Below are 14,809 nucleotides of genomic sequence, written 5' to 3' on the forward strand. Positions count from 1 at the left end.
ATCGAAAAAGTGGGGAGATATAATCGAATGTATCAGGGCGAAAAGCAATGAGCAATGCGTCGAAAAGTGGGGAGCCTTCAACGGAGGTCAGAGTTCAAACATAACAGATTAACCGGTTTTAGCTTATATAGAAGAACCGATGGCATTACTTCTTCATCGTTCATTTGTACGTGATATTTTGTATTGTACATATCGTCATTTTCATATTATTTGATTCGCAAACAATTTTGTTTTCATAATAAAAATTAGCTTACTTAGCGTATAAGCAAAAGAAGGAAAGTTAAAAGAGAAAAAGACTTGTAATCATTTAACCGGTGAGTGTGAAAGTGTTCTTTTAAAATATATTATTATAAAACAAAAATTCAAATCATCGTTATTTTGAATATATTTGAAAATATTTAATCAAATCGTCTTTTCACATATCGAATGATGTAATTTATTTAATGGAAGATTTACCTTTTAATGAAATATGATCTTTATTGTTCGATCATATTTTCTTTGTAAATATTGTGTGATTACAATTACAAATCGATGATATATATATATATATATATATATATATATATATGTGTATGTATTTTTCTATTATACTTTTGACAAACATTCGAATGAAATTGTTCGATCGTACGAGACGTATTGTATCAATCGAGCTTCATATTCATGTGTTTCTAATAAATCACGTTCGTATATATGTATGTTTAATATCGAATCCTCGTGATAAAAGTACATGACGCATATATCTTCCGTAAAACATTACTATGCTGAATTCACGGTCTAACTACTTCACCATATTCTTTTAACTTGATCAACTCTCTCCCTCTCTCTTTCTCTCTATCTATTATTTTATATTTCTCTTCCTGGTTCATCGTTGTGAAAGATAGCATGAGGATGAAAAAGATCGTATTATAAAACAAATATATTTTTGTTTATTTGATTAACGTATATGCAACTGTTGATTAACCGCAAAATATAAATTATATTGTATCACGTACTTCCCGTCGGAAAACCATCGGAGATATTCGGGAGTCCTCCACTCATAGCCTTCGTTCATATAAGAGTGGGACTGCCAACCGGTATCCTCTGCATTTTCGTTAACTTTTCGGTACAGCGAGGACGTACATTTCTACGATATAATTAAGTGTTTCGATTATTCAACAAACGTACTTGTGTCTTGAATAATATTTTTATTATCATAACGTGTTGACGTGTTCCATAGAACAGTATGGCTTTAGAAAAAAGTAAGTAAATATATATTTGCTTAGAATAAAGAATAAACTTTCAACGTAATTTTTTAATCATGTCGTATTTTTTTTTCTTTTTTTTTTTTTTTATTATTAGAATGTAATCACGAATAGCAAAGATTTCATCCTGTTAATACAATTCTCTTTCGTTAATATATTAATATTAAAATTTTTTAATTATTATATTAATATTATATTATGATATTTATTTGAGGGATTAATTTTAATGAACTTAATTATGACATTTTATCGTGGCTACATCAAAAGTTTCGTGATTTGTTAATTTCTTTGAAATTTTTGTAAAAATTATTATTACGAAATTAAAATGCGATAGAACATCTCAATATATTTTATGACCTCATGATTATTTTACGCTTAATAACTTTATTCTGAAATATTCTATACCTATTAATTTCAAAAATAAGAATAAATATTCTTGTTACGTAATGATATTAATAATGTTAAATAAATCAACACGTCGTATAATGAATATTAAAATTATTTAATGAAATTCGATATTAATAATCGAATATTGAAAACTTAATTTTATTATAACGTGTATTGGATAACGTTACTATCCACGCTTTTACAATTTTACTTCCATTCCTGGTACACTAATATATAGAAATGTTCATTCTTTGCCACGTGAGAATTGTACGAGGACGATATCTGTCAGTAGCTTCTCGGCCTTTCTACTGTTAGAACGTAAGTAAGTCGTTCGAAATCGCGTTTCTATTTGAGTTTATATATTTTCAGTGTACGTATTAAATATTTCTCTTTCCTCCTTACGATTGATATTCTTCGAATTATTAAGTGTTCGTCGATTAATATAATGATAAAGAACATCAACCAAGGTAAATAAATATCTTGATATATAATAATACAATGTAGATAATAAATACAATGTAGATTAAAACATTCCGAATATAAAGTAAATTTACGATAAAATAAGAAAAGTTATTTTTTATTAATAATCATTTATATATCACGTCGAGATATATAATTATTAAAGTGAAATACTCAAAAGAAATTAAATTTTATATAGAAAATTAAATACGAGTTTAAAAGATAGAAAACTAACGCGTACACGTACTTACATATACATCTTAACAGAAGAACACCGATAAAGTCCTCCTGACCGACATTCCTTTCACCACTTAAGTATATTTCCATACAGCTCACGTAGAGCTTCGCATACTTTCAAACGACTCGTTTGGCATCATTTTCGAAAGCGAAGGCTCATCCAAAAATGTTCAACGAAGAGGTTCACCTCGAATCGAGAAAAACCGGCTTCTTTAAACTCACTATCTTTTACCTGGCCATGATAATATCAAATGAAAAGTTGATCTACTTGAGAAAAAACATTCTTGAAATAACGAGTATATAATATCGTTCGAACGTTCCTGACATTTTCGTGATTACTCGTAGCCCATTACCTTTTAAATTCTCGGTACAAGACCGGATTGTTTGATTGAGAAACAGAGACAAGTAAAAATGAATGTCCATCTCTCATTGGTGAATCCATCGGACATATATATGTATGCATATGCATATATACTTTCCCTCTCTCTCTATCTCTCTCCCTCTCTCTCTCTCTCTCTCTCTCTCTCTCTCTCTCTCTCTCTCTTTATCTTTTTATTCTTCATATTTTTTTTTTCGACAGAACATAAATAATCATCTCGACTCTTAATTATATACAAATAGTATATGTATGCAAATATAAGATTAAAGTAGAATTACCCTACGATATTATGTTTTTTCGTTGAATATAAACAGAGATGATTATTCACTTCTCTTATGTCGCAATTGGATTTCTATTCGTTTTTTTTTCGAATTATAATAGCAAAAATAGCAAAAGCTGATTACCGTAATTATCAGTTGTCTCGAATCAGCAACCTTGATCCTTCAGTAGCAGGTATCATTTTTTTTTATTTTTCTTCTTTTCCTATTCATTGTTTAATATTATTTCCTGCTCTCTTTTTTTATTTTATTATATCTTACCGTCTTGAAGACTTTGATTAATTACGGCGATTATTCAATTTAAATGTATGTACATGCGTATTTGTCTAATTATAAGTAACAAAGTATAACGATATAAAGTTGTGTTATTTTGTCTTCAAGGAGAAAATATGTCGAAGATGATTTGCATTTTCTGAGTTTTTCTCGTGATATGAACATTGACAAATAGAAGGAAAATTGTCTGATAATATGGTTAGATTCATTCTTATCTATAATTTGATTACCAAACAATGTTGGCGCATGTAAAAGAATAACTTTGTTGTCTTAAATACAGTTAATTACATTAGCCAGTGTCCCTATTTAATTTAAATGAAAGATCTTCTTAGGCTTAATAATTCATGTGAAATTATTTGTCGATAAAAAAAATCTCGATATTCTTCGAAATTGTTTTTCAGACGTGATGCTTACTACTATGGATAAATTGCCGGCTATTAAGCTCGGCGAATTCACTTTAGAATTCGAGCTTGGACCACTCAGCCCGGAATTGCAAGAAGTCGCTAGAAAAGAACTCAGAGAAACATCGGAACTTCAAAAGGAATCCATGGAAAGATTTAAAGAATTATTGAAAGGTATTATCGATTTGAATAATATATCTTAAAATATATGACATCTTAGTATTATAAAATTCAATCTATTTTTCTTCGTTTCTTTTAAAAATTCTTTTTTTTTATTTTTTTTTTTTAGCCGAAACTGAGTTAAAGTGTCCCTTGGATAACGATGCCTGGCTCATTAGATTCCTTAGGCCTTGTAAATATTACCCTGATTCTGCTACAAAACTAGTGAAGAATTATTACAATTTCAAGATTAAACATGCAACCATCTATGATCACTTGAAGCCAACCAATGAGAAAAATATCTTCGAACAAAACATTCTGACAGTTTTACCGAATCGAGATCAATACGGCAGAAGAATATTAATTGTCCAACTTGGAAAGAAATGGAAACACAACAAATGCAGTCTTGATGAGATCTACAAAGGTTGTGTGCTCTACCTGGAAGCGGCTATGTTAGAACCAACTACACAAGTTGCCGGTGCTGTCGTTATTTTCGATATGGACGGTCTCTCTCTACAACAGACGTGGCAATTTACTCCACCGTTTGCGAAAAGATTGGTTGATTTACTTCAAGATGCCATGCCATTGAGAATAAAAAATCTTCACATTATTAATCAGCCATATATTTTCAATATGGTCTTTGCCCTCTTTAAACCATTTCTTAGGGAAAAATTGAAAAGCAGAGTGAGTTGTGTATATATACGAATATAATATATTTATATATATATATTTCTTATTTTTCTTTTTAACTAGTAATTTTTTTTTTTTTTTAACAGCATATATATTATTATATCTATGAAACGATACAAGATACATACTTAAACTTGTAATAGTCTGTTGCCTTATCGTACAAATAGCCTATAAATAGCCCTAAGCTATTTTAAAATAATTATTCTATTTATAAAAATAAATTATTTTATTTTACCAAACGATTAAACGTTCCAATATACTATTTATCTCTTCGATAAATTTCATTGTTCACGAAATTGTTTATTTTTGTTTTGCTTTTTATTCCAGATAATCTTTCATGGTACTGATCGTAAATCTTTACATCAGTATATACAACCAAAATGTTTGCCTGAATGTTACGGTGGCACTCTACAGCTTCCTCTAGTTTCGGGACCTCAATGGTTAGAGCTTCTATCATTGTGTGACAAAGAGTACGAAGGTGAGTAGAATAAATTTGAAATTAAAATTGCGAACTTCCTCCGTTTTTTTTTTTTTAAATTCCAAGCGATCCGAATACCGTAGCTTATTTAAATATGACGAAATAATTCAATAATAAACGTTGATTTGGTAATATTGTTATTCATAAATTTATAAAAGGTCTCGTTTGAAGCCGATAATTTTGAATATGCAACTCATGTAACGTTACTGTTGCATGAGTTTGCAAAATAAAAAAAGTAGATTTTTTTCAGAGTTAATGCTAATTTGCGTGCTTCGTTAAAAAAGAAAAAAAATATTATGAAATATACCACGCACACAAAAAATATTATAAAACATAAATTTTTGTATTTATAATGTTTAACTAATTTTTGATGAAATAATTTTTTAATGCAAGTTAAATTCAGCCTTGTCTTTTTCTTTCCTTTTTTTTTTTTGTTAATTAAAATTTCAAAAGATAAATTATATTATTATGTTTATATTTTTGCTAAATCATACAATTGATCACTTTTTAATCATAATTTCTTTTCTTCTTTTACAGCTATAAACTCGTATGGATACAACAAGTAGCACGATCCACGAATCTCAGAAAAGATAATACGAAAAGAAAGATTTGTATAAAGAGAAAGAGGTATCGAATCCGAAGTCGTCGTTGGCGATGACTTTCGATCGACAATGACGGCTGTGAAAATCACAGTTACATGATTTTTGTCGATGTCATTATCCACAAAGAGAGTAATAAGTGTCTTATTTATAATTTTAATTTTTTTTTATTCTCTCTATACTGACCTTTCCTTTTTGTTAGATCATTCACTAATGTTACACTTCGTTTATATCACGTTATAAAACGATTTGATTGTGCGCTCATCAAAATGTAAGATCACTTTTTATATAACAACAATAATTTTTTTGGTGTACAAACCGCAGTTAGCCATTACCATTGCAAAGTTTATGATAATGCGAGAAATCGGCGAGTCCGTTTATCGCTTATCACAAAAATTATTATTTCCTGTATATGCAATGTCGTTCTTTATTCTTTGATAAATTACAGATAATAAGGTTTTTATCGAAAGAGAATATATAAATCATAATTTGACTACAAATTAATATTCCTTTTTATAATTAGTGAATTAATTAATAGATCAAACTTTAAAGATTGTTATGTAATATAAAACATTAAAAAAAAAAAAAAAGAGAGAACAAAAAACAAAGAAATTATATGCATAAAATAGTTTCGATGAACGTTTCTCGTTAAAACATTTTACGTAGCATTAAAATGATACGACAAAAATGAAAATGAACGTTCATATTAATTAATATTTTTTCTCATTTCTTGTTAATGTATCCGTACTTAAAAGAATCTGTAAAAAAAAAAAAGATTTATTGTTCCGTTAGGAGAAGCATCAGTAAAGTCGTCATTATGACGAGAATGATAATTCTTTTTAATAATTAACGTCTAATTCTAATAATCCTATTATACTATTTAATTACGAATGGAAATACACATTGTCTATTTTAAAACGTAATCGAAAATATCTGAAATGCGATACATCCGTAGAATTTAAGCCAAAATATTGAAAAGAAGATGATGTTGCTATGTTTTTGTTTATATATAAACTAATGAAAAAAATTCAATTACTTTCGGATTCTTCTTGCCAGTGATAGAAGTAATTCCAGATATCTTCACCCATAGGACTTTCAGACAGTTCCAAACCGCCGTACTCTTTAGGCAACGCTTTTCTACCTATCATATTTATCAGCTTTTCTCTATTTGTCCCGTGAAAGTGAATCCTTTTATAGAATTTTTCCTGAACAAAAAAGTTTGTTACACAAAATGAAAAAAAGTTCGTAAAGATATTTCCTCTTTTCAATTAATTCGTCTATTTTTCTTTTTCTTTTTTTTTCTTATATTTTTTTTCTTTTGCTCCTTTTTTTCTTTTTTTTTTTTTTTTTTTTTACCGATAAAAAAGGTTTGAAGACAGTAAAGATGATATTGGCTATGAAAGGCTGATTGATAATATGAATATTCTTCAGGCGACAAGGCAAACACCTTTGAATCCATTCCGCCATCACAGCTGCAAATTTTGGTGTGATGTAAGGCAAGTGACTGAATGGTAAATTTTTCCCATCGATGATAATTTGTACACCGGCGATCTGAAAAAAATATAGACGATCAGATGGATCTGTGAAACGTATAACAAACATGACAGTTACAGATGGATCTGTGAAATGTATAACAAGTAGGTAAGAGAAAACGTTTAATAGGCATCTACCTGCGTTGCGGGTTCCTTAATAACAATTTCCAACATAATCATTAAGCATTTTAATAAGTCGTAGGGATTATATTCCTTTGGTTTCCATTTTGCTCCACCGTACACAAGCAAAAGTCTACTACCGTCAATACATTCTACCGGAAGAGGTATCAAAAGATTCGCACAAAAACAATACTTCATATTCATTGGTGTTAAGTTCTCGGTCATGTACGGGTAATTTAAACGAAATTTATAATATCTTTGTATCTATATTGAAGGATAAAACGAATAAGGTAAAATTAGAAAAGGAATGAGAAACTAATCAAAAAACTTGTATTTAAGGATTTAACTTACTGGTTAAACAAGTAAACTTACCAAGTGAAACGCACTAGTTGGATACCACTTACATGGTCGTAAAAATATCGTAAAGAATTCATCATGATCCGGTATGATTAAGTCGCTATCTCCTAAATAAGTATAGTTTCTAAGAAGTGAATCTATTTTTTTTTTAATTTGTTCTTCCAACCTTCTCATTTAGTTGTTTGTTTAGTTATTATTACTAATCATACTTTAATAAACGATCAAATCTGTTGATTAATTTCTATGACAATCCTTAAATAAAATCTAGTATATTATACGAAAAATGAAGGTATATATTAAGAGAAAAAATGATCTCTCATCATTGTGTTATGTTAAATTTGATTATTCTAAAATTATATCAGCTTTTTCTCGAAATAGATAAGAATCAAATAAAAATTTCAAGTACTTTCTGTATGTGTAAAATGCAAGAGAATGGAAGATCAGATATAATCGAATTGACGGAAGATAACGAATACATACACATTATTTTTTTCATTTCTTTGCATTTTTTTTTTTTTTTTATCTCATGCTAGACTGTTTACTTTGCTTGCTTTATCTATCTAATGTCTGATTTTTGCATAACATATGAAGAGATGCGTGACGTCGATTAAAGAAATAATATTCTCTTTTATCTATCATTCATTATCCATTTCGATATGTTACGATTAATCTAAAGTAATTATTCTATACTAAAGATTATAATATAGAATAATTAATCTAATTATTGTTATTTTTATACAATGTGTATACTATATATATAGTTAATATCTTTCGTTTCAAAGAAACTTTCATTTTCGAAATTTTAATATAATTAATGTTCTTTAATAAAATTAATGAACATGCATTATAATAGCCAACTGTAAAATGTTTCTGATAATTTTCGTTATTATATAAATAATATTCAAGAGAAGATAATCTTTTACCAAATAAAAAATAAAAATAAAACATTGTAATACCTTTTACTAGTTCCCTGATAGTTTTCAGGGCTTCAGCAACTACTTCTGGTGTTTCACGAAGTTCCTTCCGAGCCTTTTCTATAAATTCATCATCGATGGTCATTCGGGGCTTCAGTTCTTTTCCATACACGTTTAAATATGGCGCAAACTTTAGTTTATTTTGATCTATCATAAATTCTTTTTTACTTGATTCATTTGATAAAACTTCCTCGCGAAATTCACTTTTAGCCTCGGAGGGAAATTCGTCACGAAGTTCTTTGCTTGATTTATCTTTTTCTTTCATTGAACACGACGTAGATTCTTCCATTATTGTTCTATATACGATTTATTTGATGATGCAAATAAATAAATAAATAAAAAATATATATATCTGTTAAATAAAATATATATCTGTATTATCAAATTTTTCTTATCTTAATACTTAACATTTTTTATCTGATGTATTACGTAAAACTAATAAACTTGTGGAAATTTAATCTTTATCCTTTAACTTTCTTTGATATTAATTCGAAACATCGTATCTATGATAAATATTTATTTTCTATTTTTATAATTTATTTTGAATAAACATCATTAAATCAATTCTCGATTTGATGACATGTGATATTTGATATTTTAAATATTTTATTTTCATTCTACGAGATAAAAATTTATAACAATTAAATTAATTATTTCTCACCGAAATATAATGATGTTATCTTTATAATTTTTATCAACGAACATAAAAGTCGTTTCGTCAAGTAGATCTGATTTTCTTAACGTTCACTAATAATACACGAGAGAAATCAAACAACCGACTGTGTATCTCTTATGTATCTAACCAAGAGACTTTCTAATCACTCTAAGTAGGGATATAAAATAACAAAAACAAGATGACAAGAAGAAGTACGTCTCAAAGACGAAGTTGGACTGAAAGTGATGAACCAACGAGTAGAATTAATATCGAATTTGATTATTGATAGCCTCAATCTCCCACTTCTTTTTACTAATTCTATGTAAAACGTAAGTCGTAACGTAATTTATATAAGTATATAAATCAACATTATTTAAAATAAGGTCTAAATGTCAAGTACAATCAATGATGAAACATTATTATTAACATATATATGTATAGTGATTTCATTACAAATACTTCGTTTAAATATTTATAATCTTCTGCTATAAAAATATAAAAATTATATATAAATATTTAAAATTCAATTGTCACCTAAATATTTTCCCAATCAAATATATACGTATACTTATTTTCGTCTCTATATTTGTTTCTATAGAAGCCATATCTATAATATATATCTCATGATAATAATCGGTAATAGAAATTCGTATTTTTTTTTTTGTTTTTTATTTATTTAAAGGACCACAGATGTGGAATCTGTCGTTCAATCGCAAATAAATTGTCATTCATGAAAATAACATTCGCCCGAATTTTATCTTTTATCCAGAAACAAAAAATATTTATTTTCACAATATTATTTCTTTTAAAAATGAAAATACTATTCTTCATAATTCGTTATATTTAAAATTAAAAAATAACTTCGTTGATTATTTCCATTAATTTGCAAGTCAAACGGACAGTTCATATACCTTATTATGCATCGTAGAAAAAATGCAAGTCATGAGAAAGTTCATAGAGCATTTATTCATCATACAACAATTGAAAATTTATAAAATAGAATATCCTAAAATAGATCTATAAAATAGAATATGTTTTTATATTGGTAAAAATATATATTATATATTATATATAAATCAGTATAGATTTCCTACGATAACGAATTATGCTTGAACTATATATGTATAGAACTTATGTATATATGTATATAATATGTACATATACATATGCAATAATATTTATATATTAAGTAAATCTGTATTTGCGAGGCGATTATGTTTAATAAAATACATATATATATATATATATATATATATATATATATATATATATATACGCACACTGAGAAAGTATTTAAAAAAAAAAGAACTTGATTAAATAAATATGCCATATATATAAAATATAAAATATAAAATATGCAATTCGAATAAAATTCAGAGTGAGATATATAATCTTTAACATTTATTTTTTAATTAACAACGATTAATAAAAAAAAATATTCCAGACTTGATTTTGTTTGAGAAAAAGAAAACGAATACCCTATAGGAGATCGAGATTATTCATTTTTGCGATACCCATATGAATTCCATTCTGAAAAATAAAATGTAAAAACATAATTAATCGAAGAAAAATTTTTAATAAAATTGATTAGAAAATGGTTTAGGATACTCATCCTATAATGATAAACATCGTGATTTATATACGTAAATGAAAACACATGTTATTTTCACGTTTAGTTAATAAAGCTATTACCTTTTATTCTATCTTCGTATTGAAGAATTGTCGGATACCAATCGGCGCTGGTATAATCGATTTCAGGTAATTCACCACCATAATTTTTTGGTAAGTGACTAGATGCAATGTAATTATGCAATGAGGACATTTTCGTGCCATGGAAAAATATACGTTTTTTTAATTTTTCACGAACGAACGGTTTAAACATTTGCCAGACCATATTGAAGAGAAACGGCTGTTTTACGATATGAATCTAAGGCATTAATAATGACGTAAATTGTTATTAACGTTTCCTAAGAATTTACAAACGGCTGAATAATAACGTTACAAAAACGACGTATCTACATGAATCTATTCATGATTATATTCTAACCTCCTTCAATCGGAACGGTAAGGCATCTTGAATAAAAGTTAGAAGTCTTATATTAAAAGATGGTGTCAAACCCATCACTTGTTTCATCGAGAGACCATCGAAATCCATTATTACGATGGAACCGCGTACCTGTAGAAAAAACGAAATTTTATTATTCTAGTTTATTGAGAAACAAAAGACAAAAAATAGAAAACAAAGAAAGAAAAAATATAAATGACCGTGATCATACTTGTGTTTCAGGTTCGAACATAGCGGCCTCATGGATGATATAAAGCAATCGAAATAATTGATCGGCACTGACTTTCGAAGGATCCCAATATTTGTTGATATTAAGTATCAATACCCTTCGTCTTTTTTCATCTCTATTTTTGAGCACATTGACGACATTGTATTCGAGAAAAGATTTCTTTTCATCGGAAGGTATTAAATTGTCCAAAAGAGCAGCTTGCTTTTGTTTAAAGTCAGCGATTCTCTTTATCAATTCGTAAGCACTTTGTGGATAAAATTTACATGGTCGAAGAAAGATTATAAGGAATTCATCATTCGTTTTAAAGTATAATTTTTTATCCTCTGAGAATAAGAATTGAAATTTTGTAAGAATCAAAAGGAACGACTACGCTTGGCTATACTTCAATTACAGAGGATGTAAAATAGCATTGCGTGATTGAAAATGTTTCCTTAACCATTTGTAAATTATCCCGATCAATTTGATTAGAGGAAATTTTCAAAAAAAAATTAGCTTCGTCCGTTATCAAACGAATTCAAGAAAAGAAACGATAATAAATAAAAAAAAAGAAAAAATACAATTCTATAAAATTGATAAATTATATTTAATTTTATAATAATAACACTAACATTTATTGCTTAAGAGTATCGGACTTATAGTATGCTCTTATATCGTTAATTGTCAATAAATCCTGATGTTTAAAAATCGATCTCATCAAACAAATCAACCAACTTTTATCAGTTTTTTACATCAAGATCGTCGATTAAAGATTAATTAATTGTCTTATCACAATGCAAGATAGTATAAAAAAAATTCTGTTTTTCCGTGTTATATATAGATATTAATTAAAAAAAAGTTTTTATTAATCCACATGATCATTTTCGTAATCGTGTCCTTTCTGATAAATATTTTCCTTTATGAAGAATCGAAAAATTTCTTATAATAAAAAAAAATATCTTATAAGTACGATCCGAGTTATAATAAGACGAGAAAAAAAAAATAAAATGATAACGCTCTTATCTCGAACATTTGTGATCCCCTCATTTCCGAACATATCAAGTGTTGCCTGTTTTAATCTTTGATATGTGGACCATGTGAAAACATTTGTTTTCTACAATTCGATTTCGTTTAAGATCACGGATTGAGTAAATATTTATGCCCGAACGAATTGTATACAATAACGAATCTTTTAATAGACTCTATTTTTAAAACAAAGATACCTTATGTTTTAATCATATTTCCAAATATTAATATACATAAATAGAAAACTATGAATGAAAAATTAAAAATGAAAAATGAAAAATGAAAAATGAAAAATTAAAATATATTTCACCTTCGATATACTTTCTCAAAGTCTCAATACCATCTTTCACATTTTCCTCGGTTTCTCTGAGTTCTTTTACTGCGAGAGCTTTGGTATCCGAATCGATCGGGTATTCTTCTAATTCGAAGGACATTCTTCGAGAGTCCCTTCTTTCTTTTCGAAATAAAAATAATCGACGAACTCTTTGTTATTTTCTTTATCTTTCTCACTCTCTCTCTCTCTTTTTCTCTCTTTTTTTCTCTTTTTTTCTCTCTTTTCTCTCGAGCCACAAAAATTCAACGATATCAATATCCCTTAATAGATTGTAGAAGAAATGGGAAAGAACAGACCTCACGCAAGAACGAACACGATATATCTGGCTCGATATATCTTTACATGAGGAGAAGGAAGCCTCTTCTTGTGTCCACCAACATGATATAATCTTTGACCGTTCAAAGTCCAAACGACAAATTTACGATTTGATGCGACAACATCATTACTCGTGATTATTGTTAATGTTTTTCACATTATTAATTCTTACTGACGGCTCTAAACATTGATGACTGATTTTCATTCTCTTTTTCCTTCTTCATTTATAATACAATGGGATCATGTCATTATTATCATTATTGTCTTTGTATAAATTTTAATCATCATATATACAAATAAATATAAAAAACTCGATTAAACTTCACTCTTATTTTTTATAAGATATATATATCTCTTTCCTTTTGTCTCTCTCACTCTCTTTCTCACTCTTTCTCTCTCTCTCTTTCTCACTCTTTTTCTCTCTCTTTCTCTCTCTCTGTCATTTCTTTGTTTCTTCAATCAGCCTTCTTCTTGTAAGACATTGAGAAATATGACGTTAAAAATGGTATTGAACGCTTTTCATTGATCAATTCAAATAAAGTTTTCAGACGATCTTTTATTTTTATTTGTACGTTAATGAATGAAAGAAAGCAATGAAAGAGTCTGCATAATATCGATCGATTTTTAACCGTTCAGTTTGTTTGGTTATCTTTAAATTCGTATTTAAATATGAATAATTAAAAATGATCACAAATGCATTTCTTAAATAATAAAAAAATCTATAGAACTTTGAATTTATACATATATATATATATATATATATATATATATATATATATATATATATATGTATTATCTTTTTATCTTTCTTTCTTTCTTTCTTTTTTTTTTTTTTTTATTTCATATAGTGCAAATCAAATGAGTAATAGGATAATGAAAAGAAATGAATCAATGGATACAAAGTACACGAATTTATAATGATACATATATATATATATAGTATTAAATGATAACAATTAATAGGACAAAAATTGAATTCAATTTTCAATGTTTGAAAGATAATTAATGATAACTGTTATTAGCTTCGTAAAAAAATAATACTTTATTGATCTTTATTATATGTGATATTTAAAATATAATGATATTTAAAATAATGGATTTATAATTATTCATTTTGTTTGTAGATAATAAAAAAAAGGAATGAAGATTATATTAGAGTAGACATGAAACTCGTAAAAAAAAGAAAAAAAAAAAAAAAAAGAAAAAAAAAGAAGAAAAAAAGAAGAGAAAAAAAAGAAAAAAAAAAAAAGAAAAACATTCGAATTATGCGCCTCACTGGATAGTATCGCGGTACGACGTCTCATTCATTTAAATCCTCAATCGTATCGTGCTCATATTCCAATTCCATTTATTTTATCAAAGATATTTTTAACAGAAACCAGTGATGTGTTGTAATAACATGTTATAAAAGTTTATATATAAAACAAGATCTGAACTCTTTCAATTTTTATCTCTTTCTAACGAGATATGAGATATATAGACGAATTCACGAATTGTATTTAGTTAACAATGTAATTGATAACAACGTTAACTGTAATACCGATAAGTCAATATAACTGTAATACCGATAAGTACGTATAATAATCGTAAGAGGACAGTGTATGTCCGGCGGGAAATTTAACGACCGTTGTTGACGATCACCGAG

At 27.5% G+C, this 14,809-nt stretch overlaps 3 protein-coding genes across 8 annotated transcripts; 1 reads left to right on the forward strand and 2 right to left on the reverse strand.

The window, feature by feature from the left end:
- Window positions 1-147: 147 nt before the first annotated feature.
- LOC124947931 (alpha-tocopherol transfer protein-like) lies at window positions 148-9,028 on the forward strand. 5 transcript variants are annotated; one of them, XM_047490755.1, is made up of 8 exons: window positions 1,930-2,095; window positions 3,656-3,829; window positions 3,945-4,498; window positions 4,832-4,982; window positions 5,520-6,822; window positions 7,013-7,222; window positions 7,310-7,464; window positions 7,573-9,028. In XM_047490755.1, exons 1-5 carry the CDS (start codon window positions 2,074-2,076, stop codon window positions 5,546-5,548), a joined length of 930 nt encoding a protein of 309 aa, XP_047346711.1. In that variant the 5' UTR covers window positions 1,930-2,073; the 3' UTR covers window positions 5,549-6,822; window positions 7,013-7,222; window positions 7,310-7,464; window positions 7,573-9,028. The 5 variants fall into 5 exon arrangements, with proteins under 5 accessions (XP_047346713.1, XP_047346712.1, XP_047346711.1 ...); XM_047490757.1 differs by lacking the exon at window positions 1,930-2,095 and adding an exon at window positions 148-314 and having other exon boundaries at window positions 7,310-9,028; XM_047490756.1 differs by lacking the exon at window positions 1,930-2,095 and adding an exon at window positions 1,078-1,238 and having other exon boundaries at window positions 7,310-9,028.
- Window positions 5,437-9,542, reverse strand: LOC124947930 (alpha-tocopherol transfer protein-like). 2 transcript variants are annotated; one of them, XM_047490750.1, is made up of 7 exons: window positions 9,226-9,542; window positions 8,547-8,860; window positions 7,606-7,697; window positions 7,252-7,497; window positions 6,938-7,132; window positions 6,618-6,786; window positions 5,437-6,339 (listed from the first exon to the last, which is right to left on the reverse strand). In XM_047490750.1, exons 1-7 carry the CDS (start codon window positions 9,267-9,269, stop codon window positions 6,305-6,307), a joined length of 1,095 nt encoding a protein of 364 aa, XP_047346706.1. In that variant the 5' UTR covers window positions 9,270-9,542; the 3' UTR covers window positions 5,437-6,304. The 2 variants fall into 2 exon arrangements, with proteins under 2 accessions (XP_047346706.1, XP_047346707.1); XM_047490751.1 differs by having other exon boundaries at window positions 8,547-8,916; window positions 9,226-9,538.
- A 1,056-nt stretch (window positions 9,543-10,598) lies between these two features.
- On the reverse strand, window positions 10,599-13,316 carry LOC124947864 (retinaldehyde-binding protein 1). Its single transcript, XM_047490575.1, has 5 exons — window positions 12,826-13,316; window positions 11,496-11,836; window positions 11,267-11,395; window positions 10,912-11,146; window positions 10,599-10,749 (listed from the first exon to the last, which is right to left on the reverse strand). Exons 1-5 carry the CDS (start codon window positions 12,947-12,949, stop codon window positions 10,715-10,717), a joined length of 864 nt encoding a protein of 287 aa, XP_047346531.1. The 5' UTR covers window positions 12,950-13,316; the 3' UTR covers window positions 10,599-10,714.
- Window positions 13,317-14,809: the final 1,493 nt, after the last annotated feature.

The sequence above is a fragment of the Vespa velutina genome, chromosome 3 (genome assembly GCF_912470025.1).
Source record: "Vespa velutina chromosome 3, iVesVel2.1, whole genome shotgun sequence".
NCBI classification, from domain to species: domain Eukaryota; kingdom Metazoa; phylum Arthropoda; class Insecta; order Hymenoptera; family Vespidae; genus Vespa; species Vespa velutina.

What these genes read in the sequence shown, in the direction of transcription:
- LOC124947930 (XM_047490750.1), bottom strand. Translation starts at nt 9,269, where the DNA reads ATGTTCGTTGATAAAAATTATAAAGATAACATCATTATATTTCG. An exon ending in GATAACATCATTATATTTCG is followed by an intron (nt 8,861 to 9,225) that starts GTGAGAAATAAT and finishes AATCGTATATAG; the next exon opens with AACAATAATGGAAGAATCTA. An exon ending in CTGGCAAGAAGAATCCGAAA is followed by an intron (nt 6,340 to 6,617) that starts GTAATTGAATTT and finishes TTTTTTTTACAG; the next exon opens with ATTCTTTTAAGTACGGATAC.
- LOC124947864 (XM_047490575.1), bottom strand. Translation starts at nt 12,949, where the DNA reads ATGTCCTTCGAATTAGAAGAATACCCGATCGATTCGGATACCAAAGCT. An exon ending in TTTGAGAAAGTATATCGAAG is followed by an intron (nt 11,837 to 12,825) that starts GTGAAATATATT and finishes TCTTATTCTCAG; the next exon opens with AGGATAAAAAATTATACTTT. An exon ending in TACCGTTCCGATTGAAGGAG is followed by an intron (nt 11,147 to 11,266) that starts GTTAGAATATAA and finishes TTAATGCCTTAG; the next exon opens with ATTCATATCGTAAAACAGCC.
- LOC124947931 (XM_047490753.1), top strand. Translation starts at nt 2,074, where the DNA reads ATGATAAAGAACATCAACCAAG. An exon ending in ATTTAAAGAATTATTGAAAG is followed by an intron (nt 3,830 to 3,944) that starts GTATTATCGATT and finishes TTTTTTTTTTAG; the next exon opens with CCGAAACTGAGTTAAAGTGT. An exon ending in GGGAAAAATTGAAAAGCAGA is followed by an intron (nt 4,499 to 4,831) that starts GTGAGTTGTGTA and finishes TTTTTATTCCAG; the next exon opens with ATAATCTTTCATGGTACTGA.